This window comes from Aaosphaeria arxii (assembly GCF_010015735.1).
Source record: "Aaosphaeria arxii CBS 175.79 unplaced genomic scaffold BU24scaffold_12, whole genome shotgun sequence".
Classification (NCBI taxonomy): Eukaryota; Fungi; Ascomycota; class Dothideomycetes; order Pleosporales; genus Aaosphaeria; species Aaosphaeria arxii.
Genome location: NW_022983485.1, coordinates 1,226,210 through 1,251,577, shown reverse-complemented (window position 1 = coordinate 1,251,577; position 25,368 = coordinate 1,226,210). Strand labels below are relative to the sequence as shown.

The following is a 25,368-nucleotide window of genomic DNA, read 5'->3' as shown; positions in this document are numbered from 1 at the left end:
CGTTGCATGTGCCCATCGATTCGATCGGCGTGCCAAAGCCGAGTCTCCGAAGGCGCCACTGCGCCACACAGGGTCCAAGTCTGGTTGCGGGCCGTGCGTGGAAAGTCTCAACGTCCGCGTCTCCATATCAACAGTTGACTCTCTAGTTCCTTGTATCTCGTCGTGCATAAACTGCAAGCTCTCACTTTGCTATATAGCATGTGCGGAATCTTCTTCGCGCTTAGTCGCAGCGCACATGTACTCCCTGATGCTAGCACAGAGCAGCTTCTACAAAAGCGAGGACCCGACAGCATAGGGAAGCATTGTATCCAAATACCTACACCTGGCACCACCTTCCACGCTACTTTCATCTCAACAGTACTTTCTCTGCGCGGCTCCCAGATTGTAGAGCAGCCTTTGCGCAATAGAGCCACTGGCTCCGTTCTTTGTTGGAATGGGGAAGCATGGAGAGTAAACGGAGAAACAGTTTCTGAGAATGACTCCAAATTCATCTTCGACCAGCTCTCCTCTGTCACCTCCAAGACTGTCCAGCAAAGACAAGAATCCGTCGCGCTGGTAGTAGAGTTTCTTTCCACTGTTCAAGGGCCATTTTCTCTTGCATTCTATGATGCAGTGAACAAATATCTTTATTTTGGAAGAGACTGCTTAGGGCGCCGCTCCCTCCTGCGTAAACTGGTAGATGACGGCGACCTCGTCCTTTCTAGCGTCTGTGACAACGCCACAGGTGATCGATGGCAGGAGGTAGAAGCTGACGGTATATATGTCGTTGATCTACTCCAAGACCTCGGCTGCGCTGCAGCAATAGAGATTCTTCATATTCCACATCGCCGTGTAGATTCCACCGGACCACCTGGTCTATCATTTGTAGGTAAGTAACAATCTTTTACTTTATCGACTAATCGTTACAGACACTCCCTTTCCCAAGCTTGAGGAGAACACTGCAAACAGGCGATGGTCTGCTCCTTCGCCAACATGTCTCTAAGCTGAGGGTCGTTCTCAATGCAAGCCTCGAGGTACGGGTCAAGCATGTCCGAGAATCGGTAGAGGGCATAACTTCAACGAATACGAAAGTCGCCATTCTTTTCTCTGGTGGCCTGGACTGTACTGTATTGGCCCGGATGTGTCACAATTTGCTCCCGGTTACAGAAGGCATTGACCTTCTCAATGTAGCCTTTGAGAACCCCAGAATACACGGCAATTTGGATCCTGGTACTTCACCTTATGAACTCTGCCCAGACCGTATCACGGCAAGGTCTTCGCATACAGAGCTATTAAAAGTCTGCCCAGGGCGACGCTGGCGCCTTGTAGAAATCAATGTCCCCTATGTGGAAACAGTCTCGCATCGTTCTTGTGTCATATCCTTGATGCATCCGCACAACACAGAAATGGACTTGTCGATTTCCCTAGCCTTGTATTTTGCATCTAGGGGAGTCGGTGCGACACGAGATAGTCTTGACGAACCAATGCGAGACTATACGACACCCGCACACGTCCTTCTATCAGGACTTGGTGCAGACGAACTTTTCGGAGGCTACCAGCGCCACGCGACTGCTTATTCTCGGAACGGCTATCACGGTCTGAATGATGAACTTGCGCTTGACTTTGATAGACTGGGCAAAAGAAATTTGGGAAGAGACGACCGCGTTATCAGTCATTCGTCAAAAGAAGTTCGATTTCCCTACTTGGACGAGGATGTCATAGCTATGGCCCTGGGACTTCCTGTTACAGCCAAATGTGATTTCAGTAACGAGCAGTGCTTAGAGTCTGAGGACCCTGCTAGGTGTCTCGAACCGGGTAAGAGAATCCTCAGAATGCTAGCTTGGGAGCTCGGCATGAAGAACGTTGCAGCTGAAAAGAAGCGGGCAATTCAATTTGGAACCCGTACGGCAAAGATGGAAACCGGCAAGACAAAAGGAACCAATGTCCTGTCATGACTGTCTAGGTGAGTAAAGTAATCACTTCTTTATCTTTCCGGCGATGACGAGGGAGGAAAAGCATATGCAACGTCTCCGACAAAATTTCGGTAGGCACCGCTCTCCACGTCTCATTTCTATCAGTCGAATGGCTTGTGTGTTTTCTAAGAAGATAACCCGGCCACTCAATGATAAAAGTTTGGGGCTGAGACGCCTGCCTGTGACCGGTTAAAAAGGCAAGTCTGAGCCAAACTATATCATATCACATTATTCAGTGTTGGATCGTACGAGTACTCTTGCTGACTACGAGACTAGTTTGCTGCATCATTTTCCATGCATTTTACTGGTGTCACTTGCTTCACCCTTTCCATTTAGCCCATGACTGCGATGGCCTCGTCGAACTCTTGAGCTGCGCAGGTGGACGGACTCAATCGTTGGACCGCGCCGAGGAAGACGAATTAGACTGTGATATCAAGAATATATTAGAGCTACGTGGCCTACTCATGGGAATTGCACAGTTTTGTTTTAGATTTAGTCTAGAATGTACGAGTAGTGACCGGCGGAGAAAAGATTGCAGATTTCGCCACATCTGCACCGCCACACCATGACGCATAAGGTCTTGGTACTGGACATTCACCTGTACAAGAGCACAATGTGACTACAAGTATATATTGTGGAGCTACAACGTTGCCAGTAACTCAATTCCTCCCAACACACCTCTTCTCTTTCACCAAGTCAACAAAAGTTCAACGTTCTACCCATACGAGGATCTTCTCTCGGCTTATCGTCGTCCTGTCACCCAAAATGCCCGTCCCACTACCATCCTCCGAGCAGTCATCTGCAGCGCAAAACAGCTCTTCGGCCACTGCGCAAACGGCACACCAAGTCCATAACGAATCTACACAAAGTGTAACTTCTGCCAGTCAACAGCAACAACAACAACAAAAGACACAGGCTGAATTGGAAGCCGACAGACTCTATGAGGAGCGCATCGAGGAGGAGTACGCAAAGCGCGAAGGAGGCGCTTAAACAGCGATTGCAGTTATAGCCATGATTATCTCGTCGTGGTCTATCTAGCTTTTCCATTATTGGCCTGAAAATTGAGATATCCGAATACATCTTCATTTATCTATGCTCTATCACCATACACACCTTTTGTCGCGTCTTCGCAGCGTGATGTTCTGAAACTCGGTGTTGCTACCCCGCCAAAGCCTTCTGCACCAACTCTTGCGGTCTTCCACTCATGGGTATTTGTAACGCCAGTTTATGGCCCTCGTCGGTCATTTTCCCCCATGTCTTCCGCAGTATATTGATAATCTTATCTTCGTCGTGCTCCTTTTCGAACTGCTCGAACTGATCGTCCAGGAAGACTAGACAAGCCACATCCTCCAGCACCTGTGTCTCTTCATCCTCTTTCAGGTCTTCCTTCCTGATGAGCGCAGCAACGCGCGCAGCTGTCTCGTCCGTGTAGCCTGAATCCTTGCATATCTGTTCAACCTGCTCAGCCTGTTTCTTCTTTGCGAACGTCCGCCATGCGTGATATCCAACACGAGTCATAGGGTACGAAGAGCGTGGGACCTCCCAGCGACGGAAGTGCTGTGCGCGAATGGCCAAGCGGAGGGGTTCGGATGCAGAGGGGCAACGTTTTTCAAGATACGATGTGCATTTTTCGGCGTAATGGAGCTCGTAGGGCTTGTCCGTGCCGTTGAAGGTGGTTATGTTTGGGTCAAGCGCGTGGGCGGCGTCGATGGCCTCGAGAGCCTTGTTGAACGAATCGCTCATAAGTGACTGCTGTAATGGCTTGGGAGGTTGGAACGGTCTACGCTTTGTCAGTCGTACGAGTAGCAGATAGTCGATTGACTCGTTGGGGAGATTCACACGGTATGTTTTGTCGAGGTTTGTTTGACAAACTAACTTATACATACATGCTTGTACCTACCACCAAGGCACATGGTTGCTTATCTACGCTTCTGCCATAGGTCAGCCCAAAATGATAGTTTCCCCACATCGCATAGCTTCCAACACTACGACTACTCTGTACTCTGTACTCCAAATAATCATCATGGTTTGATGTTACAAGTAAGTAATAAGTCGACGAAATAATTGTTCACTTTGGTTTCGTCGTTAGACATTAACAAGTCATTTTCTGTTTTCTTGTGATTCCCTTGGGCGTAGTCATTTATGGCTGCCTACTGGAGCGCAACTTTCTAGAGAGTTTTCAATTGGATTAGTCGCGCAAAAAAAAACCATACCATAAGGTTCGCAATGCTGACCATCTTGTCAAGGGGATCAATCACCAGAAAACCGTGCTAGGTAGGCCTCCTAAATCGGCTGCACCCCAAAAGCCGCGAGTATGGCCTCGTGAAGTACACAGTAGTTCCATTTCCAACCAAGTGCTGGAAATCTATGCAGAGACGATGATAATTCAACCGGCCCTAGGCGCGAGTTCCTTGAGACTTTGCCTTTACCCCACAATCTTGGAAAATGCTTCTTCCTCCTGGTATAATCCCTTCCATGGAATTTCCCAGCTATGCCTATGCGAGTATGTCGCAAGAAGTTAATTCTGCTCCAATGACCTCATCTTGTCCTCGCCTAATCTCCAGCCCGTTGAACGCCCTCATCATCAACCGGCAAGAACCCCGGATTTGGGTTTGCGAACGAGTTGTCTACCAATGCCAGTGCCAACCAATGAGCATGAAATACTTTCTACGCCGACTCTCGCCCTACTCGAAGTTGTCGTCTGGCCTTCCAGCACGGAAGATGCACCAATAATGCACTTTGCTAACAATCAACGTTTTGCCACGTTCCATCTGCACACCCTTCGTCGATGCACAAAATCATGATCAATCGCAGTCGTTTGTGCAAGGAGAATCGCGCCTCTTCCCCGCAAGACCAACAATGACTCGTGTTAGGCTTTACTCCATGGGTGGCATTTGTCACTACTTCTATCCCAATTCAGGCTTCCTCGCCGATCGTGCCTTATTTTCCCCAGTCGCTTCAATTCACGGAAAAGAACTCTTCCACTAGAACAACTACGATGTACCGGCAAATGGTGACTGGTGAACAACCAAATATAATTACAAATGGCATGGAGTATAAGAATCACCGAGCCGTACGGGCTTGATGCGTTGTTGCATCAGTCAGTAATTTGACGAACCTGCAACATGGTACGACTTAGCAGGAGTGTCGCATCTACTGTGGCTCTATCAGCAGTATGCTCGTTTGTTGATGGACATGGTCTGAACGATGGTTTGACCGTAAAAACGACCCATTTCACAGTCAAGGGAACCGTTGAAACGAATACTACCAACGTTCGCGTCTTTCGTAGGATTCCATATGCAGAGCCACCTCTCGGTGCCAATCGGTTCAAGCCACCAGTCACCAAAAAGCCCGAACTCGACGTCTTAGACTCGACCGAATTTGGACCTTCCTGCATTCCTATCAACAACGGCCAGCCGACGCCATACACCGAATATCTCCCTGGATTTCTTTTGGCACCGGGGGCCACAACGGGAGAGGACTGCCTGAGTCTTGCCTTGTGGGCACCGAGAGAGAAGAAAGAGGAGAGGCTTCCGGTCATTATATACATTCCAGGTGGTGGCTTCACAGGTGGTGGTGCCAATTCGCCTTACAAGTATGGTGGGCCAATCGTTCGAGACAATCAAGATGTCATTGTCATTGCAATCAAGTAAGCTAGCTCCGTAATCAGAGAATGAATCAAGTACTGACGGCCGTAGCTACCGTGTAAACATTTTCGGTTTCCCCAATGCCGCTAGTCTGAACCAACACAACCTAAATCCAGGCTTGTTGGATCAACGCAAAGCGGTAGAATGGGTCTACGACAATGTTGCGGCTTTTGGTGGCGACCCTGCAAAGATCACACTTTGGGGCCAGTCGGCCGGGGGTTCATCGGTCGACAAGTATGCATATGCGTGGGCAGATGATCCAATTGTCCGAGGTCTCATTGCAGATTCCGGCGTTGCATCTTTGCTTGGAACTACGTCTGCGGACACTTCCAACTTTACTTATGTTGCGTCACAAATTGGATGCAATCAAGAAGATGCCGATGATCAATTCTCTTGCGTTCAACAGAAGAATGCGAGCGAGATTATCAAGGTCCTGAATACCTACAATGCTACTCAGAATAGCGGAAAGGGGCTTACCTTTACCCCAACTGCCGACAACGAAACTAGCTGGGCGGACTACACTGATCTCAGGAACAGAGGTAGATTTGCGCGATTGGTGAGATAGGTTCGGTAATATTGGAGTCAAATGGACTGCTAACTCTCAACAGCCTCTTTTGACTGGTATAAATGACAATGAATTTGCGACCTTACTACCCCTCAGTCCCAATGGCCCTAACCAGACCGCTGTTGACCGATCAACTAATGCCTCAATGAACTGTCCTGCTGCCGCTGCTGCTCGGTAAGTCTTGTTCTTTATATTGATGTCGAGCGCAACTGATCAAATCTTCGTCAGATCTCGCACTGAGTACAGTATTCCGGCTTGGAGGTACCGATATTTCGGTCAATTCCCCAATCTCAACCCTGTAGAATGGCTAGGTGCTTATCACTCCAGTACGTCATTCCAGATAACCAAGTACTGTTCGTGAATAATGGCTCACTATCATAGGCGAACTACCCATCATTTTCAATACATCAAATCTCCTCGGACCAAACACAGACAATGAGCTCGCCACGGTTGAGTATTTGCAAGGAGCATGGCTTTCATTCGTGAGAGATCCGGAGAATGGATTGATCAATTATGGCTGGCCTTTGTATAATGAAACTACCGAAAGTCTAGTTCAATTGGGCCTGGAAGGTAACCCAAAGGCAGTATTCGCTCCAGCGGGCAAATTTGACGAGACGTGTACATAGATATATAATGTATATTGTAGTACCTCGTGTACACCTCAACAAAGTTGGATTTTGTCTTGATTTAGTTTTGTCTTGTAAGACTATTCTGTAGACGGAGGAGAATGGGATCAGGATTGAATGTGGACGCAGTGGCTAGCTTTATATAAGAATTAATATGAAAGAGTTCTTTGCGTAGGCTCTTCGAGAATACCTTTTATCGTTCAATGCACCGGCCTTCACATTCATGGCCACTACATTCTATTCGTCATGTGTTCAACTCGCGATCTGTTGTAGCGACAATTCAATGGAACCCCAATAATTGTCTAGAATTCGGGGAATCACCTTTTTGCTTTTTCCTTTGGCTTTTTTCCCTATTTCCTTTGCGAATAAAGATGGAAATAATAAGTGAACACTTCTCCTTCTATCCATGGACAATCACTGTCATACCTAGCCTTATGTCTTCAAAGTCGGCTATGTAGTGTTTTGCCGAAAGTGGAACGACAAGTGATGTTAGTCTATCTGAACTATGATTGTAGCTTACGGTAATCACTTCACCTTCACTTACTGAGATTTAAAAATCAACATTTTTTGATTGGATGATCTACAATCACCTGCACAACTCCGAAGTGAAGGCCACAGTGCTGGTGCCTACTGGTAGTATATTCATCTCCTCACGGGAATAGATGAGCTTTGATCACAATGTTTGCGCGTGATTCATCGCTCTTAAGCCCGTTCATGAGTACCGCATGCTCATTGATATCCTGCCTCGCACTGCTCCACAACTTGTTAACAGCTCTGGACGAATAGCATGGACTTCAAACAGATCATCCCGCATCTACATGCAGTCACCCGCCAATTTCCTGTGGAGTATGGACATCTTCTGCCGCTCCACCCAATCAATCATGTGAGGGGAGTATCACTTATAAAGTGTTTCTGTCGAGATTGTGTGCCCATGCTATGGGAGTGTTTGGCTTATCATCCGGAAGTACCCAAACTCCCAGTACAGGCTCGCTGTTACGATGTAATGACTTTGGCCAAAGTCATGGTCGCCGTTACCAGTAAACTCAAGCACACTCTGGTCGACCCTTCAGGGCAATTCCGCGTAACCCTGGATCGTATCGAAACCTCCATGCGCGAATTCGAAGACGAGCTGAAGAAAGGCTTCTACACCCGACATATCAGCGATTTACCAACCCTTGGTGAACTTGCAGGTGCCTTCAGCTGGCTGTTCTTTCGCGATATGGTACATGGTGTCAGGTATTCATGGCTGGGCCCTGTTGTTGGACTTGACGAAGGACAACCAGCAAAAAGGCGAATAATGCCGCCAGGCGTACGAGCATTCGCAACTTGCGATGGGAAGGACATTTACATAAGTACCCATCATTTTGCCGACAAAGAATGCTTCGGGCATTTCACACCTAGGCAGCTGGCTCTCCAGATCGCAGGCGCTATTCTTCACGAACAAATTCACCAATACTTCAATCGCAACCTTTGTGATGGATATTGCGCTGGGACACAGTCGCAGAGCCAGCTCTGCCGCTTCCTGAATGGGGAAATGTATTGGCTGTACGATGCCTGCACCTACAAAAGTGTTACTTTGAACTATAGGTCGCACTGTGGACATGGACCAGCGTTTCAAGAGGTCGCACGCGCTATAGGCAATTGCGCAGCGGCAGTCTTCGGCCTTCAGGGGCCCCTTGAACTTGGATACTACAAATGTAGGTGCGGATTGGAACATCCCGAGTGTCCGTCGCATTGCATGCCCAATAGATACGAGCTCATGCGCACGGTTGCGCATGATCTGGAATCCGAGATCAAGGAAGTGGACGCGCAGGGGGGGAAAGTCGTTCACTGTTCATCAAAGGCGTTGACGGCTTTGAAACCCTTGACGGGTACATCTGGCAAAGACAAAGTCATGCACCCGACGAGCTTCTAAGCGTTTGCTGTTGTCGTGGACAAACCCGCATGGCATTCGAGGTGAAGATCGCAAAGCCACAGAACTATGTTAGATTAGAAGCTGGAGACTTGGGAGTCGGGATAGAATTGGCCAGGGTCGGCTACAACCCTTCCACGATATAGTTAGATGCGGTACTCATCTGACAAGTTCCAAACAAGCTCAATGGTCATACTGCCGTAAAATGTGTACATAATTCAATGAATGAACTCAGCTTGACTGCTGTGGCTCACATTATATCCTTGTTCCCATTCATTTCAGCGTTCGTGTTTAGAATTCCCTTTACTGTATATATGAATCCTGATCAATTTAAATTCAACTTACTAGACCGACACCATGATCTAGTAGTAGGCCAAAGCAATAATTCTACAAATATTGCGAGACCCAGATGTTATAGGAATTTACATCTGCCAGTTGTGCAGAGTCAAGGTGCTCAATAACGTATAATGTAAATATGATATAAATGTCTAATTGCTGCCACTAGAGCTCCTTCTCAATGGGAGCGGATGTTTCCTTGGATCCGTTTTCTACCTTGGAGATCTTAAACCCACCAGGAGCTTTGGTCTGGAAGATGCCCTGTGGGTCAAACTTCGCAGCTGCAGCCCGTATCTTCTCCACGTTCTCTGCACCATAGCTACCAAGCGGATTCTGATAGGAATCTGCGTAGTTCAAAAATTGCCAGTCGACTAAGCCTCCCTTCTTAGCAGCGAACTCTTGCATCTTCCTTCCGTATGATCGGAGCAAGGGACGGGCCAAAGCCTCCTCTTCTGGAGTCTTGACAGCGATGTCGAATAAGAGCATGATTGCATTCTTGTCGACCTTATCGAGACCCAGAACATTCCCACCTCTCTCGACACTGTGCTTTGAGAAGATGGTGGGAATCGATTGAAACATGCACTGTGTGATAAAGTCGCCATCCGCGCTTAGGAGCTTCCATTCTTCTACAAAGGCTGTGTTGAGGTCTACAATCTTTGTAAAGATCTCTTTGTCATTGGTAAAGGTCATCGTGAACCAGATGTCGCTGTCGTGCATTAGCATAGCGTTAAAATAAGCACTGACCACGATAACTCACCGATAGCCAGCAGCCTGTTCCAGTTCATCGGTGAGCGCCTTGTGGCTGTCGAGGCGGAGGGTATCCGCGATGCGGTCGATAGCAAGGAATTCATCGAATCCGGCCGGTGCCTCTTCACCTTCGGTATCCTCATATGCAGCTAGAATCACGATGTCGGACATTACAGGAAGGTAACTCCAGAAGATAATAGAGCTACCGGCCTGGTAGTTTTCCACATTATCGGTCCATTTGACGTAGGCGTCGATTTGCTGAGCAGTCACTGATTTGTTGTATGTAGCAGTTCCGCCCCAGAGGTTTCCGGCTAGGAATGCTTGCATGTCAAAACGGGTGACAATGCCAAAATTGCCGCCCGAACCGCCCTTGAGTGCCTGGAAGAGATCGGCATTCTCATTGGCGTTGGCATTGACCACTTTACTAGGAAGGCGTCAGAGCTAAAATATGCACGTCAAAGTCGCAATTCAGCTTACCCATCAGCAGTCACGAGCTCAAAGTTCACGACATTATCACACGCGAATCCTTTGCGCGCAGCATAGAAAGAATTGCCTCCACCTGTCAAGAAACCTGCAACACCCACCGTACCGGCACGACCGCCTGGGACGGTGTAGCCTAAGGGATCTAGGACGGCGTACACGCCGTTCCATCGTGAACCTGGGCCAATTGAGGCTACTGTTGTGTTTTTGTCGAAGGTAACTTCTGTCATCAGGCCCAGGTCGACTGTGATGCCGTCCTCAATATTGTTGGAACCAGCCCATGTTGTATGTCCACCGGAACGAACAGCAAACTTGGTGCTGGAGCAGGCACCGTCTCCAACCAAAATGTTCACTACTTTTACTACGTCGTCGGTAGAGGTAGGCTGAACAATGCAGTGAGGCGTGAGCTGAGCACTTACTGACCAGTACGACTCAGTACGGTTTTTGTAGGCAGCATCACCAGAGAACAGCACGTTCTGAAGCCCAGCGCCTTGGAGAGCTTGACACTAAGTTTGGTATTAGCTTGGGCTTCAAAGATACAGATTGCCGAGCAGCAAATGTTTTTCGCTTACGCATGTGTCGATTGCTTCATACTGGGCCAAGGCGGCTGGTAGGCCCAGGATCACAGGGAGAATGACACCGAGCATGTTTCAGGTCCGTACCGTTGGGAATTAGAAAAACCCTGTAAGCTGCAGTATAAATGCTTGTGAAGGGACAAAGCCAGAACTTATTACTTCACAAGGCAACCGACCTGACTCAAGATGCGGAAAAATCCGATGTTGCACGAAAAGACTTTCTCCACATCACATTCACTTGGGGAAGGGATCGAAGCGACGTTGGGTTACTCCTCCGCACTAAGTATCCTGTGACAGCACCGGACTGGTTATAAATACGATAGCAATGATTATCATTGCCATAGATATCGATGGTATTTGCGCGATCGACCGTTATAGGCGGAAAGGGGCCGAGAACCTTACTCGCGTTATGCATATCTCGATGTGCCAGGGTTGCTCGAGTCGCTCAGGGGTACGGGCGGCCTGAATATTGCGTACTACGGCAAGGGAAAAACTTCCGCGGCTCCACAAGCTCGGTTGTAACCATGCCTCATTTATTTAATAGGGCCGCAAAAGAGGAGACATTGTCTTCGATCTTCAACAATTCTTTCTGTAATTGTTATAACAGGAAAAACAGTGGTTGCAGAGCAGGCATGCACGCGGGAAGTGGGTGTCGTTGGGAGAGCGTGAAAAAAGGAGGTTTGCATTATGTATAATCATGTAGCGTTTCCAGATTAAGGTTCTAAAATTTGCTCCCTCTCTCTCGTTCTGATATGAAATAGAGGAGTCTCCTGTCATCCCCACGTTGTGTGACTTGGTGGCGTTTTCGCGGGCCGCTGGTCGAAATAAGGTTCAACCAAACTTCCCATCTTTGAACATATCCTCCGAACGCGACTCTACGGAGCACTGTGTACACAATGGCGAACGTTAGCGAGACGGTGACGATGATTCCCCCTCCAAAGGGCTATGTTGTCGATTTTGAGAACCCTCAAAGACAGTACAAGACAGAGTCTTACATCGTGTGCTCAGTGGAGATGGTGCTGGCATTTCTTTTTCTGGCACAACGACTTTACACCAAGATCTTCCTCATGAAGAAGTTCCAGATTGAAGATGGTAAGCCTGTTGAAATATAGATGATATGGCACCACTAAATAATAAATGCAGCTGTCGTCATCATTGCCTGGTTATTTTGCATGGGAACACAGATATGTCTACTATTGGGCATCTCAGCTGGTGCAATTGGGGCGCATGCCTGGGAAATATCAATTGATTTATACGGCTACTTCAGCAGAGTAAGGCGCGACTATAATGCATATTTCGCTGGACATCTGATGGCTTACTTTTCTGGTTACGATAGGTTATTCTCGCTGCACCGCTGCTCTATGCAATTGGAACCGCTGCGGCAAAGTGCGCCCTCTCCCTATTCTATCGACGCCTCAGCCCCAATCAGTGGTTTCAAGCAGCTGTCTGGTTCACACTTTTCGTCAGTGTTGGTGCGTACACCGGGCTCTTCTTCGCTTTACTATTTGCTTGCAAACCTATTGCTGCAAGTTGGGACCCCCTACTTCTTCCAACAGCCGTTTGTGTCAATCGCGGAGCCATCTACATTACACAAGCCGTCCTCGGCATTGTCACCGATTGCCTGCTCATCGCGCTTCCGATTCCCACGGTGCTCAAGTTGCAGATGTCAACCCAGCTCAAACTAGGCCTGGTTGCCTTTTTTGCTGTCGGTATAGTGACCATTGTCACATCAATCATCAGGCTGATCATCCTTCTGCCGTCGTTGACTACCATGGATCAAACATGGGTGATTGGAGAGGGTTGTCTCTGGATGTAAGCTTCCTCTCGGTTCTAATGACTACACCTTTTACACCACCTGCTAATACACAATGATCCAGTTTTATCGAGGCTAATTTGCTCATCATGTGCTGCTGTCTCCCCACCATTCGCCGCTTCCTGCGGCACGTTGCACCAAGTCTTATTGGTGAATCCTCTTCTGGATCCGACTCCAAGTCAAATTCAAACGGCTATTCCCGTAATGGCGGATTGCGCACTTTTGGTAGTGGTGGTGCGAAACGCACATTCGACTCACTCATGAATACTGTCGATGAGAGAGGGATTCCACTGAACTCACTTGATGAGGTGCATAATATGGAGAAGGGAGGAGGCACGAGTACAAACGCAAAAAGTGTGACTAGGGACAGCGATAGCGAAGAAGCAATCTTGTACGAAAGAAGTGTACAGGTCACGTATGAGAGCAGGCAAGAGGGCAACACTGGCGACAATGATTTGGGGAGACTAGGAAACGGGTGGACAATGCCAAGTGCCGATGACAGGCATTCGCAAAACAAAAACATCTAGAGCTGCTAGAACATAGGTTTACAAGGTTGTATAGTAGATAGATTTTCGGAGATGAGAATACCCTTAGTTCCTTATTGGAACTTTCATATGCTTACAGCGTATACATGAATATATACCCTTTCCTTGAGCGCAATCACGTGTGTTCCATCCACCACATGGGCATCAAGAAAAATGTAACTACCCATACCGAACATTGCCAGACCCTTCTCTAAACCAGTCCTCGGTCTGAAGACTCTCGGTTGCAGATGCAAAGTTGATGATTGTGCTTTTTGCAACAGTGTACGCATTGTAAGCATCTGCTCAATAAGTTAGTTGCATGCTAGAGGAGCGATGTTGTGCCTCACTGACCAATGCCATTCTCACTTCCGACGCCAGAGTTTTTCATTCCACCCCACGGACTACTTGGATCATTCCTATGATGAGTATTTACTATGTCACGTTCGAGTTAGTAAATACTCTGGCTTCGATGTCCATAGAGTCTTACCCCAGCAGATACCCGCCTCGATTCTTTCCGCAACTCTGAAAGCCTGAGAAAGATCTTGCGTCCAGATAGCAGCGCCGAGACCAAACTCTGAGTCGTTCGCAAGCGCAATGGCTTCCTCTTCGCTGTCGAAGCCAGCGACTACAAGGACGGGACCAAATGCTTCTTCTTTCCAGATTCGGACGTCTGTAATCTTAACAGTTGATCCATCCGTAAGTACGGTTGGAGGATAATAATAGCCGTGAGAGAAGTCTGTCCCATCTAGAACAGATTGACCAGTCATTCGTTGTCCGCCACAAAGGACTCGGGCTCCCACCTCGCGAGCGTCGTCCACTAGACTTCGCACGTTGACAAGCTGCTTCGCAGATATCAGTGGGCCCATTGTAGACTCTGGGTTGCTTGGCGACCCCATTCTCCTCTCAATCGACTCCGCTTTCTGTAGTAACTTTTCAGTCACGGCTTCCATGATGCTATTGTGGACAATCACGCGCGTAGCTGCGACACATGTTTGTCCACTGGCAATGAAACCTCCAAAGGCAATCCCGTTGACAGCTAAGTCAATGTCGGCTTGTTCAAAAACCACGAGAGGAGCTTTGCCTCCAAGTTCTGCAGTAAAATGGGCAAGATTCTTGCCCGCTATCGCTCCAATTGCACGGCCTGCTGGAGTCCCACCAGTCACGTCCACTTTCTTGACTAGCGGGTGTTCAACAAGCGCTCTTCCTGTCGTAGAACCTTCACCAGGCAATACAAAGAAATGGCCGTCCGGTAGACCTGCTTGTTTAAACAATTTCCCAAGTTCAATGGACGTGAGGGGCGTTAATTCTGATGGCTTCAAGACGACGGCGTTACCTGCTGCTAATGCTGGTGCAATCTTTTTGACCGCAATGAGCATAGGATGGTTGAATGGTGTTATCTGTGCAACGACCCCCAATGGCTTGCGGTCAACCCAATTGTGCAGCTTTCCGACCGTTGGAAGTACAGCTCGTTCTTCGGTGCGAATATGAGCCGCATAATATTTGAACCACTTCACCAAGCTCGGGACTTGCGCTCTCATCTCCCGTATTGCGCGTCCTGTTTGGCGAACTTCCAGATCAATGAGTCTTGGGAGGTTGGATGTCAAAAGCTCAGCGATCTTGTCAAGAACGTCCGCTCGTTCATGACGCGGAGCCTTGGACCAGATACCGGACAGAAAAGCCTGGTGGGCGCAGTTCACGGCATCATTAACATCTTCGATAGATGCCGCGTGGCAATGCGCGATTGTCTCGCCCGTAGACGGATCCTCAATCACGAGTCTGAATGCTTATCAGTACGGATACTGAGGGGTTGTGATTAGCACGCGCGGGGCAGTTGACTGACTGTTCCGCTTGCCCTGCTTTTTCCTCTCCGCCATTCCAAAGGTAGAATATATTAGAAGACATTTGAGCGATCGATCTGTGTATCACACTACTATTACCATGTAAAGCGATGTAAGCTTCAGAACGGAACGAGTGGTCGAGATTACTGGCAACTACTTTCGTTAGGTCAGTTCGGGGTTGGCTCGGAGATGCTCCGGCTCTCACGTCGACTCCATTGTAATGGCCATCTTGTCTACAGAACAACCTGTTGTTATTTGTGTAAACTCTCTGATGTTGCTATCTCTGTCATTTATGTAATTTGTCGGTTCTAAAGCTCATTCATATGTAACAAAATTATTATTGATAATTTCGTACATTAAGAGAACTAATTTTTCATTGGAAAAGAGTCAATGGTTTGTTCACATACCATTCAAAAATAACTTCTCCAGCATCTCGCCTATAGGAGGCAACACCGGCACCGGGGAATCCTCAAACAGAATGGATCGTGATAAAGATGTGTTCACATGGTCTCCATAAAAGCACACATGGGCATAGCATAGTTCAGCTCCCAGCCGTGTGTTCAGGCTTATCTTGAATTTCACCTGTTACATTTGGAACAGCAACCATTACTTTCTTGCCATGTAAACTACGATAAGACAGTAGCACAGCAATAATGCAAACTATCATTCGTGGCAGCCGCCCTCCTGCCACCCTTTGGGACCTTGTGTATACCTTCCGAACAACAACTCGCCCATCAAGACGCTGCCCGTTACAGCAAAAAGAAAACCGACATTGTATGTCATCACAGCTAACATCCTATGGGGATTGAATTAACATTCTTCCTTGGGTATAGAAAACAGTAGATGTACGTTATACCTACAGTACATATCCAACGAGTGCCCTTATAAACTCTAGAAATGCACTGATTCCATCTCGTTTCAAGCTCCAACGACCGCGCGCTACCCAGAATGTCCTTGGTTGAGAGCGGGGACTTTCCGCGGGATCTATGGCTTCAATCCCAGCAACTCCAGGACTAAGTGGTTCGATCTCATGTTCAACCCGACTGACTGTCCGCGATGTGTGTGGTCGAAGAATCTGACTCCAATTTCTCAGGTGGCCCCTCGTTGTTCGATCGCTAGGACTCGATGACTCCTTGTGCACTGCGTTATCATACGCAATAGTAGTTGTGTTATTCCATTTTCTCTCCAATTGGGTTTTCAATGCGCCAAGGAAACGATTGAACAGTCCTAAACTGAAGAGAAAGACGACAGTAAGGAAATATGCCCCAGGAGTTGTTGTAGTCCAGTCCGTGAACCAAAGCGTAACGTGGGTGTTCACGGAGAATGTGGAAGCCATACTTGACATCGGCACTGGCATTGACATCGACCCCGAAGGCGACGGAAGGATAGAAGATGATGATTCGGCATGTTTCATCGCTGTAAGTGTATCCATATAGTTTTAATGGTCCCCGTGCTCGACGTTTTGGTGTGAAGATAGTCGTAGATAGTCGATTATGAAGAGGATAGATACTAGTGATAGCATACCGTGAAAATAGCCACAATTGAAGGGGGAAGAGGTTTTACATGATCCTGAGCAAAGATACTCCGCCAAGGTATATGGCGGCGTGGACCATGTTGGTTCGGAATTATATGAGCAAGTTTGCGGCGATATTGATCACCTCACCTCCACACAGGCTAGCGTCTACAGCAAAAGTCTACTGTACATAAAAGTAATTGTTGGCTACTTAGTGAATTTATGGAGTTCTTCAATACCTTTCTGGATAGAACCACACAGACATGTTATTTGGTGTTGTGGCGTGCTTCAAAGTATTTCGCGTTGTAATGCCTTTTCAATTTCCATGCACCACTGACTTTGTGACGTACGAAATCGGCAGTCCCGACTAGTGGCTACTTTTCATTTTGTTCCTCCGACAGTTGACAACCATCATCACTAGTCCCATGACCGACCTCCAAGTAAGGTCATCTGGATGGCAAGTTTAATGAAACGGAGAGGTAGGTACCTTATCGTCGTCTTGCGCTCCTGGCTTGAGAAGATGGCTTCCTTACTACCTATAGTTATAATATATGGAAGTGACTACACTGCCTCAAACAACAACAACAACAACAACCGAAACAGCAAGAATGACTTGCAACTCCTACAGTCTATATAACATTCTACGTGGTCACGTCTCCATCTCTCTTCTTCATCTTCACTTTCATCATATCGTCTTCTTCTTTTCTTCTGCTTCTCAAGCTGCAGAACCACCACCACCGCCATCACTATCCAGCAGCAGCAACAGCACCAGCAACAACAACACTGCGCGCCCCCCACCCCCCGGCCAAATGGCCGAATTTTGGATAGACGTCATTAATATTATATGCACCGTCATTGGGACGGTGCTTGAGTTCCTCAAATTCTTGAGGGACAGGAAGCCTGTAGGTTGAGTATTATCATGACTGTACTTTTGCTAATCGTGACCTTGAAGGCCCCTCTGGCCGCCCCCACCGCCGCCCCCACCGATCAGCTCCATGTTGTTGCGATTCTCACCTTAACTCCCTCCCTCCTGTGATGGCCCGGCTCTGGATTGAGCTCGTTGGCCTGGTCTGTGAGATAATTCGGACTGTCCTGGAGTACCTCACCTTCGTGAGGGAAACGGCCCCCGTAGGTTGAGTATTATCATGACTGTACTTTTGCTAATTGTGACTTGAAGGCCCCCGAAGAGGCCCGGCCGGACCCCGCTGCTGCCCCCGCCGCTGCCCCCGCCGCTCCCCAGACCCCCGAAAATCCCCCCCCCATCCAACCCGTCGCAGGCAGACTCACTCCCGCGTACCCGCATGGGTACAAGGGAGTGAGTCCTAGGTCGTGTCGGTGGTGGTCTCTATATCTTATCACAACATTTTAGTAAGTTTTGATCTCAGCTTTTCCACCTTCCTTCCTTCCTTGATTTCCCTTCTTTTCTCCCTCTGCCTATCGATCACTTCAACTGCTTCTTCCCTCTTCATCTTCTCTGATCTCCAACTCTTTCAACCCAGTACCAATATTAACAACAGATTCAGCACGCTCTTCCTCGATCAGAATTCCAGGGCCCTCGATGCGAGCGAGGCCGGCAGCCCGCCCGCCCGCCTTACCAACTCCGCTCCCTTCCGCGTTCATCACCCTGCCTGGGTACATGGCGGGCGCTGCTTCGAGCCGTGCTCGTCATCTTGCTGGCAAAGACTTCCATTCTTAATATTTTCCTTTGTTCTTACTTTGTCTTCTTGCGAATCATGTTGTGCGCCGTTTTGTTATGGAGTATTTCTCCCCTCCTTTCCTTTTTCCCTTGTCCTTCTGAAAATCATACTGCGGGATGTTTTGTACCTGGAATACAATCCAATTCATCCAATAGTTAGCGCTCTTGTGCATACTCGGATGTGACTCCAGCGTTGTGAACGGTAAGACTAGTTACAGTTGCAACACTCATTTGTAACTACTTGCACATGCCATATATGTTTTATCGGTGTAGGAGAAGTAAATAAACAATCCGTGCGATTTTCGGAAAACTACTCTTGCATGCGCCATCAGTCGAAACAAACCTTCGTCCTCCACCCAAACGGTCGTTCAAAATTCTCGATATTTGTTTTCCGTTCATCAGGAAACGCCCACCAATCCAACGCATCAAGACAATGTCTTACATGGTCTTTATCAATGTCTCTCCCACAAACGTGTTTCCGGCTCTCTCTTGCGTCGATATACCTCCGAACAGCAAGAACGCAATGTGAAAAATGGAATAACTCGTCGACCATCACATTGTCCACAGCTGGACTGCTTAACCATGTCCCATTGAGATGCTTTCGATCCTTCACGAGTGCGGAAATGCTCGGATAGTGCGCGCTGATCCATGTTTGATAGCGCTGTTCTGATGGCGTGAACAGATGCATTGGAATTAACGCCTGATCGTCGAGACGCAGTGCCCAATCATTGTTTTTATATATATCCGATGAAGTCCATGCTGTGGCATTAGATCCGTAAACCGATAGTTGATATTCAGGGCCAATGCTGTCTCTAGTGTCATATGCTTTCCATGAGCGAAAGATATTCTGAGGATGATGCGGCTCTTTCAAGCTTGTGAAGATGATAACTATCACAAGGAGCAAGGCTACAACGATGCATATGGTGGGGAAGAAGAACACGGGTAGCTCAGACATTGAGACCAAGTCTGTACCGAAGCGCGCTGTGCGTCGAGCTGTGGTTTTGCAAATCTGGACTGTTTGCGTGATTTGCTGCTGCCGCGCTGATGGAATCCCAAGTGCCTTCGCAAGCTCAACATCGTACCGTGCGATAACAGCCAGTATGGTTTTCTCTGCTCGCCGGTCTAAATCCGTTTTTGCAGTCTTGTATAACACAGAAGCTTGTCTTTGTCGAGAATCATCCATGAAGGTTTGGCACATTCTCAGAGCAGCATCAACGCTCTGCGTTGTTTCTGCATGTGCGCAAACAGTGAAGATGAGGAAAACCTCATGACTCTCGCTCTCGAAGACGAAGATTGATTCTCCATCTTCGCGATGCGATCGAAGGAGATCAGACAAGCTTGTTTCCAGACCAAGATGCTCTTCTGAGGAGTCATACAATAGCCGTACTCGACAATCAGAACCCGTGCTTAATGGAGCATATTTAGGATTCAGCGCTCGTTGACTGAGGGGTCCCAGAAAAGTGGATAAGATGCTCATTTGGAAAGAATTGTTTGAGACTGCTCAAACTGATAGAGAAGAGAGAAATAATTTCCATAATAGAGCTCGAAAGGCAGACAAAGGAAACTCAAATCCCAGTCATAAATCATGCTCAAAAGACCGCGAAGGCCATGCGAAGATCTTTCCGAAATCGCAACGGAGCACAATTGATTACGACCATGTTATGCAAAAGTACCATCAGGCCACAGCTTCACGCAACACTCCGAATTGCCCGCAAGATATCTACTGGCTCCCTGCCTCGTAACAATATACAATGTCCGAACAGGGGGCCAGGGTTTTAGGCGAAGGGTCAGTGGCTATAAACGAAGTCCTCCGACAATAGCTATACAGCTCCTCCGCCATCGCTCGCTGCTTTCTACAGAAGCACCACCTTCCATTATGGAATACGAATATGCATTCACAAAAGTGGTTTTCGTAGCGGAGATCCGTTTAATTGCTTTGCATGTGGCGCCTGCATGGTAGGTTTCATGTTTCGGCGACCTATTCTGACATGACGTATGGAGCGACAACATATTATACACATGATGGTTCAGCCCGTAGCATCACGTATCATCAATCAGGAAGGGTATGCGAAATCTGTGTCATTGGATAGTTGCAATAGAACGCCTGAAATGGATATCCTGGACTCGGTGAATGTTCGACTTTTGCCGGACTCGTATTCTCGTTCTTGGGAATGTCGATCGTCTGCAATACTCATCCGGCTCTCATCACCTTCGGGCCTGATATTGTATGCCGTGTAGGAAATTGGGATATAAAAGAGTAGGTCGTTGACAGTGCCGGAACTCTCTCATTACCATCGAAGCAAATCCTCACTCTCGTTGCAATCTTTACATTCTTCCAAAGAAATCAGACACGCATTATGAAACTCTTCACTCTCACTATTCTTGCCTCTGTGGCTTTTGCAATTCCAGCTCCCATCGATTCCTCTTCTTCGGTCGGAGAATTAGAGCCAGCAGTTGGCTGCAGCAAGCCTTGGTGCATCACCAAGCGCGAGCCCGCTAAACAAGTCGGATGCCCTTACATTTGGTGCATCACCAAGCGTACCACGGAGTAAAACACTTCGACACAATCTCCCCGGCGAGAACCCGACAAGTCAACATTACGAAAAACCAAAGAACGCAAGATGCAGAATGATGGAAATCGGACTTCTGCCAGCCACGCCTCTCTGACGGACGAAATTCATGCGAGAATGTGTGAGCTGCGATCATCTACATGTATTCTGTTGGGCGTTGGATTTCATTGGTGTCACGGTAACTTCGAAAGTACACAAGGATCCATGGGGAGAATTAGCGATTAGGAATGTGACTTGATCTACAACCAAATGAAGCAAATATCTCAGTTGCGCTTTGACATTGTCCTCCGTATTCTTCATGCGGTAATATCTGTGTTGTGAATGATAGCACTGACGAATGTTATTGTGAGCAAACTGAAGCCATAAAAAATGAGTTTAAGAGCATCGTAGTGTAGAGGAGCGCTTGGAAATTGTATGGTTTGAAAAAAATATGCGAACAATCTTCATAGTCAGCGGTGAAACTTAAGTGACAAACTTTCTGAACTACATGATCAAGCAAGTAGGCATAGCTAAAAAAGAGGCCGAAACATTCGATATACAGAACACACACAAAACCGCTATCACTTCTGATTCACAATTATCCTATTACAGCCTCGGTGCATCAAACTTTGCGCCCAACAAGTCCCTCCGGACGATCAATGCGGCCCTTTCACCTTCTTCGATAGCCCCATCGATGAAACTTCGCCAACCCAAGGCCCAGTCGCTGTTCGCAAACACGACGTTGCCATGCGTTGCTCTCATGTCATTCAGGTGATTTGATAGGAGGCCTGGGGGAGAAAAGAACCATGCGCCTCCTGCAAACTCATCCTTCGACCAGTTATGGAAGACGAGTCGCTCAACTGCAGGGGCCGGGTGACTGTTGGAGTAGTTCTCCGCCGAAAAGAGAGATTGCACCGCGCGTTTGGTCCTCGAGATGTCGACTTCGGGGTCAATGTGGTTTTGCTGACCGCCGAAGCAAACGATATGTGTGTTACCTGCAGGCGTGGTTCCATCGCCAATTGCATAATTCAGCTCGTTGTGGGGGTATGTAATCCCGGTCCATGAGCGAAGGTCCTTGTTCGAGAGCTCAGCGTGGACTTTAACAGTCTGATTGACGTGCTTTATTTTAAGTGCAGATTGTTTGCCAGAAGATAAGGGAGGATCGAAGGTTACGCGATCGAGCACATTGAGAGGCATGGCCGAGATCACCTTCGCAGCTTGGAATTTTCGTGCATCCCTCGTCGTGACTTCGACCTGTTTGCCGTTGTCCCTGACATGGCTAACAGGTGAATTGAACGCATATTTGAGACGCTTCGATTCCAATGCCTCTTGGAAGAAGCGAATAGCAAAACTCGATTGACCTCGCTTGAACTTCCATGTGATGAGCATGTCCAGCCAGCCCTGGTATGTATACCCGCACATAGCCCACCAGTGCATGAATTCATGGAAACTAGTAGTCTCGAGGGTGCCACCACTTGCCAATAGAATAGAGGCCTCCAATACTGCTCGCTCTTGAGGTGACAAAATTGATGCGATATCGTTGAGTCGGTCCTTGGCGGAAATGTTGTCAAGGTCCGCCGAACCTAGGGTCCGAAATGTGTCGTGGGGCAGTGGTATGGTGTTTCTTCCATAAACCCCATCGATATTCGTAAATTTATTCAAGGCTGACGCCAAAAGTTCATCCTGTTCGCGCACATAAGCTTGGTTGTGTGGGAGCTGTCTGCATACATACCTCTTGCTCGTGGCTCATCGTAGTTACACCATTGGGTGTGTTCAACTCGAAGTGCTTTACCCCCTTCTCAAAGTTGAAGCTCTTTTCAACCTGATCATGCAGCTCGTATCTCATGATCTCTCTCCAAGTATTTGATTGGCCCCAATGAACCCAAGTACCGCCCATTTCGAAGGGGTAACCTTGAATGTTGGAGGACCACGACCGGCCTCCGATGCGGTCTCTGCCTTCGAGTAACAGCACTTGTAGCCCTTCCAATGATGCATTGCGGGCAGCTGTTAACCCGCAGTATCCCGCACCAATGACAATGACGTCGTACGGTTTCTCATTGCTTGATACATTTGACTCGGGCAAGATCTTACCAATAGTAGGAACGCCAGTCTGGAGACCTTCGCTTGGGGTCCAATTGTAACCGTCACGAGATGTCATCTTCGTACTGAGGTCGTGATACTTCGGTGATAGATTTCGGTATATAATGGAGGGTGGAGGAAGATGAGAGTGCTTTGCAGTCAGAGTCAAAACAATCGGGATATTTGCTCTATTTATGTCATCGCAATGGCGACCAGAGTCGTGTCTGGCTAAGAGAATATCCATCAACGACATCAGGGTCGAGGCAAACGGCGATGAAGACGTAGTTAGCGTCTGAGGAATGCCCCTGCGAATGATCCAATCAGAACTAAGCATTTTGCTTCCTCTCGCTAGCGATCCGATAAGCTTTCTCACAATTTTCTCCCAAAACGGTAATTCCAGTCTGAGCTAATTCTCCCCGCTTCCCTTCATCCACATCGTTCGCCTAACGCGACTTTCGGCATGGGGCCTTTTCTGTAAAAGAAAATGTCTACCTTATCAGCGGCCGATAAATATCGTGCGTGAAATGGAATAGCCTCCGAGTTTTTATTCCGAAGATGCCAACCAGATTCGAGCAGCAAGTCTCATTGTCCACTGGTAGTGAGCATATTCAGCATCGATTGCTCCCTTTGCATGCTTCTTTTCTGGACCTGAAAATCTCAATATCATGGCTTTGAGACGGTCGCGTCGATACGTACTCAAGAAGTCACTGTCGTGGGTATTGGAGTCTCTGAATGCTCTAACCGTCGAGTTATTGGAAGCCGAGTTGGAGATTTCGGCGGGCGATATTGATCCATAGTTACGCACTGTTGGAGACATTGTATCTAGTCGTTCCTCTTGGCCTGCAAATATTTAGGGTATCGTTTTACATTATGAGCACTTTAGACAAGTCTGGGAGACACTGCGTCCAACGTCTGTTCAACTTTCCTTCCCAGATTCGGTGCAGTATTTGGATGGCGCCTGGTATGTTCTCGAAGCCCGTCCTGGCGTAAATGTTACACATGTAGTCCACGAAGAAGTCCCGTTGAAGGAGATCATTTGACTCTGCTGCGGCAACAAAACATACCCACACAAAAGCGTGGGCACCAGGCGCCTCTGGTGGAATCTGCGAGAGGTGTTGTACCAGCATTTGAATTCGGTCGTACTGAGCAACGTCGTCGGCTTCTAGGGAAATCGCATCGAGGCCCGGGTCTTTGGAAGTAACCCGGTGGATATATATTGAACAAGCGCATGCAAAACTCTGTCGTACGTTTTCCATGACCTGTCGGTCGTTAGATGCGATAGGAAGTTCCTTGTATGATAGAAAATCCGGCCAAGTCTGGAATAATCCCGTAATGGCGAGGAGACCTTTATCCTCTCCCAGCAGTGGAGATCCGAGTAATGTGAACCTGCAGAAGCATTCAGCATTAGCACATAAAAGGTTAAGACGTCCACCATTGGTTACTGACATGTTGGTCTGCGCTTGGAGGAACTTTACCACCTCTGAGTTCTCATTCTTAGCTTTGCTGTTCTCCGAGAGAGAAATTAACATGTTAGCCAAGAAGGTGTAATCGGCATTACCAGTGACTGTTTCGCCAACAAGTAAGACAATCAGTGTGGCCCAAGTAAACTTGCTGAACACTCGATCAGCACTGCCACACAAAGATTCGCGGCGTAAGCGGGAAATGAGAGCAGCGCGACCAGTCTCGGCCGCACCCCTAAGGTCAGGACGCTCGTGACTGAGGCGTTGTGACGCAACAACACCAACAGCGCGACGAAGTATATCGTCTTCGACTGCCATCGGCAAAATGAATTCACGATAGCCGTTTGGGAGTGTATCAAGGACTACCATTGCCGGCGCCACTACATTCGAAACTGCCAGGTACTATCTATCAGTCATGATGCTAACTAGCTGGACTTCGATACCCAAACTTACAGTAACTGAACAGCATCCGCGCTTCTGAGCTGAGTAGGGGAATCCATGGTTGAACAGTGAGGACTGTTATATCTGCGAGATCCTGTCTTCCACTCGGTTCCGGTGCATCAATTTGGGGAGAGAGTTCATTTCCAGCCAATGCACCCTGCGCATGAGATTGACTTTCGTTGGTTCCCGTGTTTGGATCGCTCTGTCTTTCGAATCGTTCCCGTTTCTTGACCTTCTTGTCACTCTTCCACCGAATTTTCACGCAAGCATGATCCGATGATTGAGCTACAATACGACATTGATTTGGATCAATAGAGGTATTACGTCCCTTGGATCTGCCTAGGAACCCTTCAGTGAAGCGTATTCGTTGCAAACCAGAACACTCGATGCCTTTCTTGAGACATTTCCTACATGCCGGTTCACCCTTGTCGCAGACTATCCTGCGTCGCGAGCACTGAAAACAGCCTTTATCTTTGGGGATGACCCTCTTATCTACTGTCTGTTTCTGCATGATAGCGACATAACATGGGGCATCATTATTCCCATAGGATTACCAATGCTGAGTTACAACATATCTCCCTACGCAATTGATGGAAACGATGATGTTGGAGTAAT

At 47.9% G+C, this 25,368-nt stretch overlaps 13 protein-coding genes across 13 annotated transcripts; 6 read left to right on the top strand and 7 right to left on the bottom strand.

Moving 5' to 3' along the window:
• The first annotated feature begins 117 nt into the window (after positions 1-117).
• BU24DRAFT_73615 (asparagine synthetase domain-containing protein 1) lies at positions 118-2,280 on the top strand. Its single transcript, XM_033534585.1, has 3 exons — positions 118-864; positions 909-1,942; positions 2,229-2,280. The coding sequence occupies exons 1-2, from the start codon at positions 199-201 to the stop codon at positions 1,932-1,934; spliced, it is 1,692 nt and encodes a 563-aa protein (XP_033378595.1). The 5' UTR covers positions 118-198; the 3' UTR covers positions 1,935-1,942; positions 2,229-2,280.
• A 341-nt stretch (positions 2,281-2,621) lies between these two features.
• On the top strand, positions 2,622-3,026 carry BU24DRAFT_73610 (uncharacterized protein). Its single transcript, XM_033534584.1, has one exon. The coding sequence runs from the start codon at positions 2,718-2,720 to the stop codon at positions 2,940-2,942; it is 225 nt and encodes a 74-aa protein (XP_033378594.1). The 5' UTR covers positions 2,622-2,717; the 3' UTR covers positions 2,943-3,026.
• BU24DRAFT_73609 (glutamyl-tRNA synthetase) lies at positions 3,027-3,921 on the bottom strand. The gene is made up of 2 exons (XM_033534583.1): positions 3,792-3,921; positions 3,027-3,732 (listed from the first exon to the last, which is right to left on the bottom strand). Exon 2 carries the CDS (start codon positions 3,693-3,695, stop codon positions 3,111-3,113), a length of 585 nt encoding a protein of 194 aa, XP_033378593.1. The 5' UTR covers positions 3,696-3,732; positions 3,792-3,921; the 3' UTR covers positions 3,027-3,110.
• A 686-nt stretch (positions 3,922-4,607) lies between these two features.
• Positions 4,608-6,790, top strand: BU24DRAFT_401008 (alpha/beta-hydrolase; the record flags this gene model as incomplete). The annotated part of the gene is made up of 5 exons (XM_033525477.1): positions 4,608-5,601; positions 5,651-6,155; positions 6,208-6,338; positions 6,393-6,490; positions 6,546-6,790. Exons 1-5 carry the CDS (start codon positions 5,078-5,080, stop codon positions 6,788-6,790), a joined length of 1,503 nt encoding a protein of 500 aa, XP_033378592.1. The 5' UTR covers positions 4,608-5,077.
• A 787-nt stretch (positions 6,791-7,577) lies between these two features.
• BU24DRAFT_473425 (uncharacterized protein) lies at positions 7,578-8,743 on the top strand (the record flags this gene model as incomplete). Its single annotated transcript, XM_033532786.1, has 1 exon — positions 7,578-8,743. One exon carries the CDS (start codon positions 7,578-7,580, stop codon positions 8,703-8,705), a length of 1,128 nt encoding a protein of 375 aa, XP_033378591.1. The 3' UTR covers positions 8,706-8,743.
• A 412-nt stretch (positions 8,744-9,155) lies between these two features.
• On the bottom strand, positions 9,156-11,131 carry BU24DRAFT_496994 (FAD-binding domain-containing protein). The gene is made up of 4 exons (XM_033534233.1): positions 10,838-11,131; positions 10,263-10,771; positions 9,796-10,209; positions 9,156-9,744 (listed from the first exon to the last, which is right to left on the bottom strand). The coding sequence occupies exons 1-4, from the start codon at positions 10,910-10,912 to the stop codon at positions 9,204-9,206; spliced, it is 1,539 nt and encodes a 512-aa protein (XP_033378590.1). The 5' UTR covers positions 10,913-11,131; the 3' UTR covers positions 9,156-9,203.
• Positions 11,132-11,631: 500 nt separating this feature from the next.
• On the top strand, positions 11,632-13,397 carry BU24DRAFT_73590 (uncharacterized protein). Its single transcript, XM_033534582.1, has 4 exons — positions 11,632-11,932; positions 11,984-12,111; positions 12,177-12,652; positions 12,718-13,397. Exons 1-4 carry the CDS (start codon positions 11,737-11,739, stop codon positions 13,178-13,180), a joined length of 1,263 nt encoding a protein of 420 aa, XP_033378589.1. The 5' UTR covers positions 11,632-11,736; the 3' UTR covers positions 13,181-13,397.
• BU24DRAFT_428253 (betaine aldehyde dehydrogenase) lies at positions 13,148-15,136 on the bottom strand. The gene is made up of 4 exons (XM_033529433.1): positions 15,018-15,136; positions 13,665-14,953; positions 13,529-13,609; positions 13,148-13,476 (listed from the first exon to the last, which is right to left on the bottom strand). Exons 1-4 carry the CDS (start codon positions 15,077-15,079, stop codon positions 13,358-13,360), a joined length of 1,551 nt encoding a protein of 516 aa, XP_033378588.1. The 5' UTR covers positions 15,080-15,136; the 3' UTR covers positions 13,148-13,357.
• A 138-nt stretch (positions 15,137-15,274) lies between these two features.
• On the bottom strand, positions 15,275-16,699 carry BU24DRAFT_428252 (uncharacterized protein). Its single transcript, XM_033529432.1, has 2 exons — positions 15,876-16,699; positions 15,275-15,811 (listed from the first exon to the last, which is right to left on the bottom strand). Exons 1-2 carry the CDS (start codon positions 16,445-16,447, stop codon positions 15,679-15,681), a joined length of 705 nt encoding a protein of 234 aa, XP_033378587.1. The 5' UTR covers positions 16,448-16,699; the 3' UTR covers positions 15,275-15,678.
• Positions 16,700-17,339: 640 nt separating this feature from the next.
• BU24DRAFT_73535 (uncharacterized protein) lies at positions 17,340-18,538 on the top strand. Its single transcript, XM_033534581.1, has 4 exons — positions 17,340-17,430; positions 17,481-17,656; positions 17,706-17,896; positions 18,052-18,538. Exons 2-4 carry the CDS (start codon positions 17,564-17,566, stop codon positions 18,407-18,409), a joined length of 642 nt encoding a protein of 213 aa, XP_033378586.1. The 5' UTR covers positions 17,340-17,430; positions 17,481-17,563; the 3' UTR covers positions 18,410-18,538.
• Positions 18,539-18,552: 14 nt separating this feature from the next.
• Positions 18,553-19,701, bottom strand: BU24DRAFT_467714 (uncharacterized protein; the record flags this gene model as incomplete). The annotated part of the gene is made up of 1 exon (XM_033532463.1): positions 18,553-19,701. The coding sequence occupies one exon, from the start codon at positions 19,699-19,701 to the stop codon at positions 18,553-18,555; it is 1,149 nt and encodes a 382-aa protein (XP_033378585.1).
• Positions 19,702-21,379: 1,678 nt separating this feature from the next.
• On the bottom strand, positions 21,380-22,931 carry BU24DRAFT_467713 (amine oxidase; the record flags this gene model as incomplete). Its single annotated transcript, XM_033532462.1, has 2 exons — positions 21,380-22,456; positions 22,506-22,931. The coding sequence occupies 2 exons, from the start codon at positions 22,929-22,931 to the stop codon at positions 21,380-21,382; spliced, it is 1,503 nt and encodes a 500-aa protein (XP_033378584.1).
• Positions 22,932-23,715: 784 nt separating this feature from the next.
• On the bottom strand, positions 23,716-25,264 carry BU24DRAFT_357287 (uncharacterized protein; the record flags this gene model as incomplete). Its single annotated transcript, XM_033523944.1, has 3 exons — positions 23,716-24,238; positions 24,299-24,704; positions 24,766-25,264. 3 exons carry the CDS (start codon positions 25,262-25,264, stop codon positions 23,716-23,718), a joined length of 1,428 nt encoding a protein of 475 aa, XP_033378583.1.
• Positions 25,265-25,368: the final 104 nt, after the last annotated feature.

Bases quoted from the DNA above. Each gene is read 5' to 3' on its own strand.
- BU24DRAFT_73615 (XM_033534585.1), top strand. From the start codon at position 199: ATGTGCGGAATCTTCTTCGCGCTTAGTCGCAGCGCACATGTACTCCCT. The intron at 865-908 runs GTAGGTAAGTAA...TAATCGTTACAG, and splicing joins GACCACCTGGTCTATCATTT to ACACTCCCTTTCCCAAGCTT.
- BU24DRAFT_73610 (XM_033534584.1), top strand. From the start codon at position 2,718: ATGCCCGTCCCACTACCATCCTCCGAGCAGTCATCTGCAGCGCAAAAC.
- BU24DRAFT_73609 (XM_033534583.1), bottom strand. From the start codon at position 3,695: ATGAGCGATTCGTTCAACAAGGCTCTCGAGGCCATCGACGCCGCCCAC.
- BU24DRAFT_496994 (XM_033534233.1), bottom strand. From the start codon at position 10,912: ATGCTCGGTGTCATTCTCCCTGTGATCCTGGGCCTACCAGCCGCCTTG. The intron at 10,772-10,837 runs GTAAGCGAAAAA...TACCAAACTTAG, and splicing joins ATGAAGCAATCGACACATGC to TGTCAAGCTCTCCAAGGCGC. The intron at 10,210-10,262 runs GTAAGCTGAATT...ACGCCTTCCTAG, and splicing joins GAGCTCGTGACTGCTGATGG to TAAAGTGGTCAATGCCAACG.
- BU24DRAFT_73590 (XM_033534582.1), top strand. From the start codon at position 11,737: ATGGCGAACGTTAGCGAGACGGTGACGATGATTCCCCCTCCAAAGGGC. The intron at 12,112-12,176 runs GTAAGGCGCGAC...TGGTTACGATAG, and splicing joins TATACGGCTACTTCAGCAGA to GTTATTCTCGCTGCACCGCT. The intron at 12,653-12,717 runs GTAAGCTTCCTC...ACAATGATCCAG, and splicing joins GGAGAGGGTTGTCTCTGGAT to TTTTATCGAGGCTAATTTGC.
- BU24DRAFT_428253 (XM_033529433.1), bottom strand. From the start codon at position 15,079: ATGTCTTCTAATATATTCTACCTTTGGAATGGCGGAGAGGAAAAAGCA. The intron at 14,954-15,017 runs GTCAGTCAACTG...ATAAGCATTCAG, and splicing joins AAAGCAGGGCAAGCGGAACA to ACTCGTGATTGAGGATCCGT. The intron at 13,477-13,528 runs GTCAGTGAGGCA...CTTATTGAGCAG, and splicing joins CGGAAGTGAGAATGGCATTG to ATGCTTACAATGCGTACACT.
- BU24DRAFT_428252 (XM_033529432.1), bottom strand. From the start codon at position 16,447: ATGGATACACTTACAGCGATGAAACATGCCGAATCATCATCTTCTATC. The intron at 15,812-15,875 runs GTAGGTATAACG...CAATCCCCATAG, and splicing joins GCACTCGTTGGATATGTACT to GATGTTAGCTGTGATGACAT.
- BU24DRAFT_73535 (XM_033534581.1), top strand. From the start codon at position 17,564: ATGGCCCGGCTCTGGATTGAGCTCGTTGGCCTGGTCTGTGAGATAATT. The intron at 17,657-17,705 runs GTAGGTTGAGTA...TGTGACTTGAAG, and splicing joins TCGTGAGGGAAACGGCCCCC to GCCCCCGAAGAGGCCCGGCC. The intron at 17,897-18,051 runs GTAAGTTTTGAT...CAACAGATTCAG, and splicing joins TATCTTATCACAACATTTTA to CACGCTCTTCCTCGATCAGA.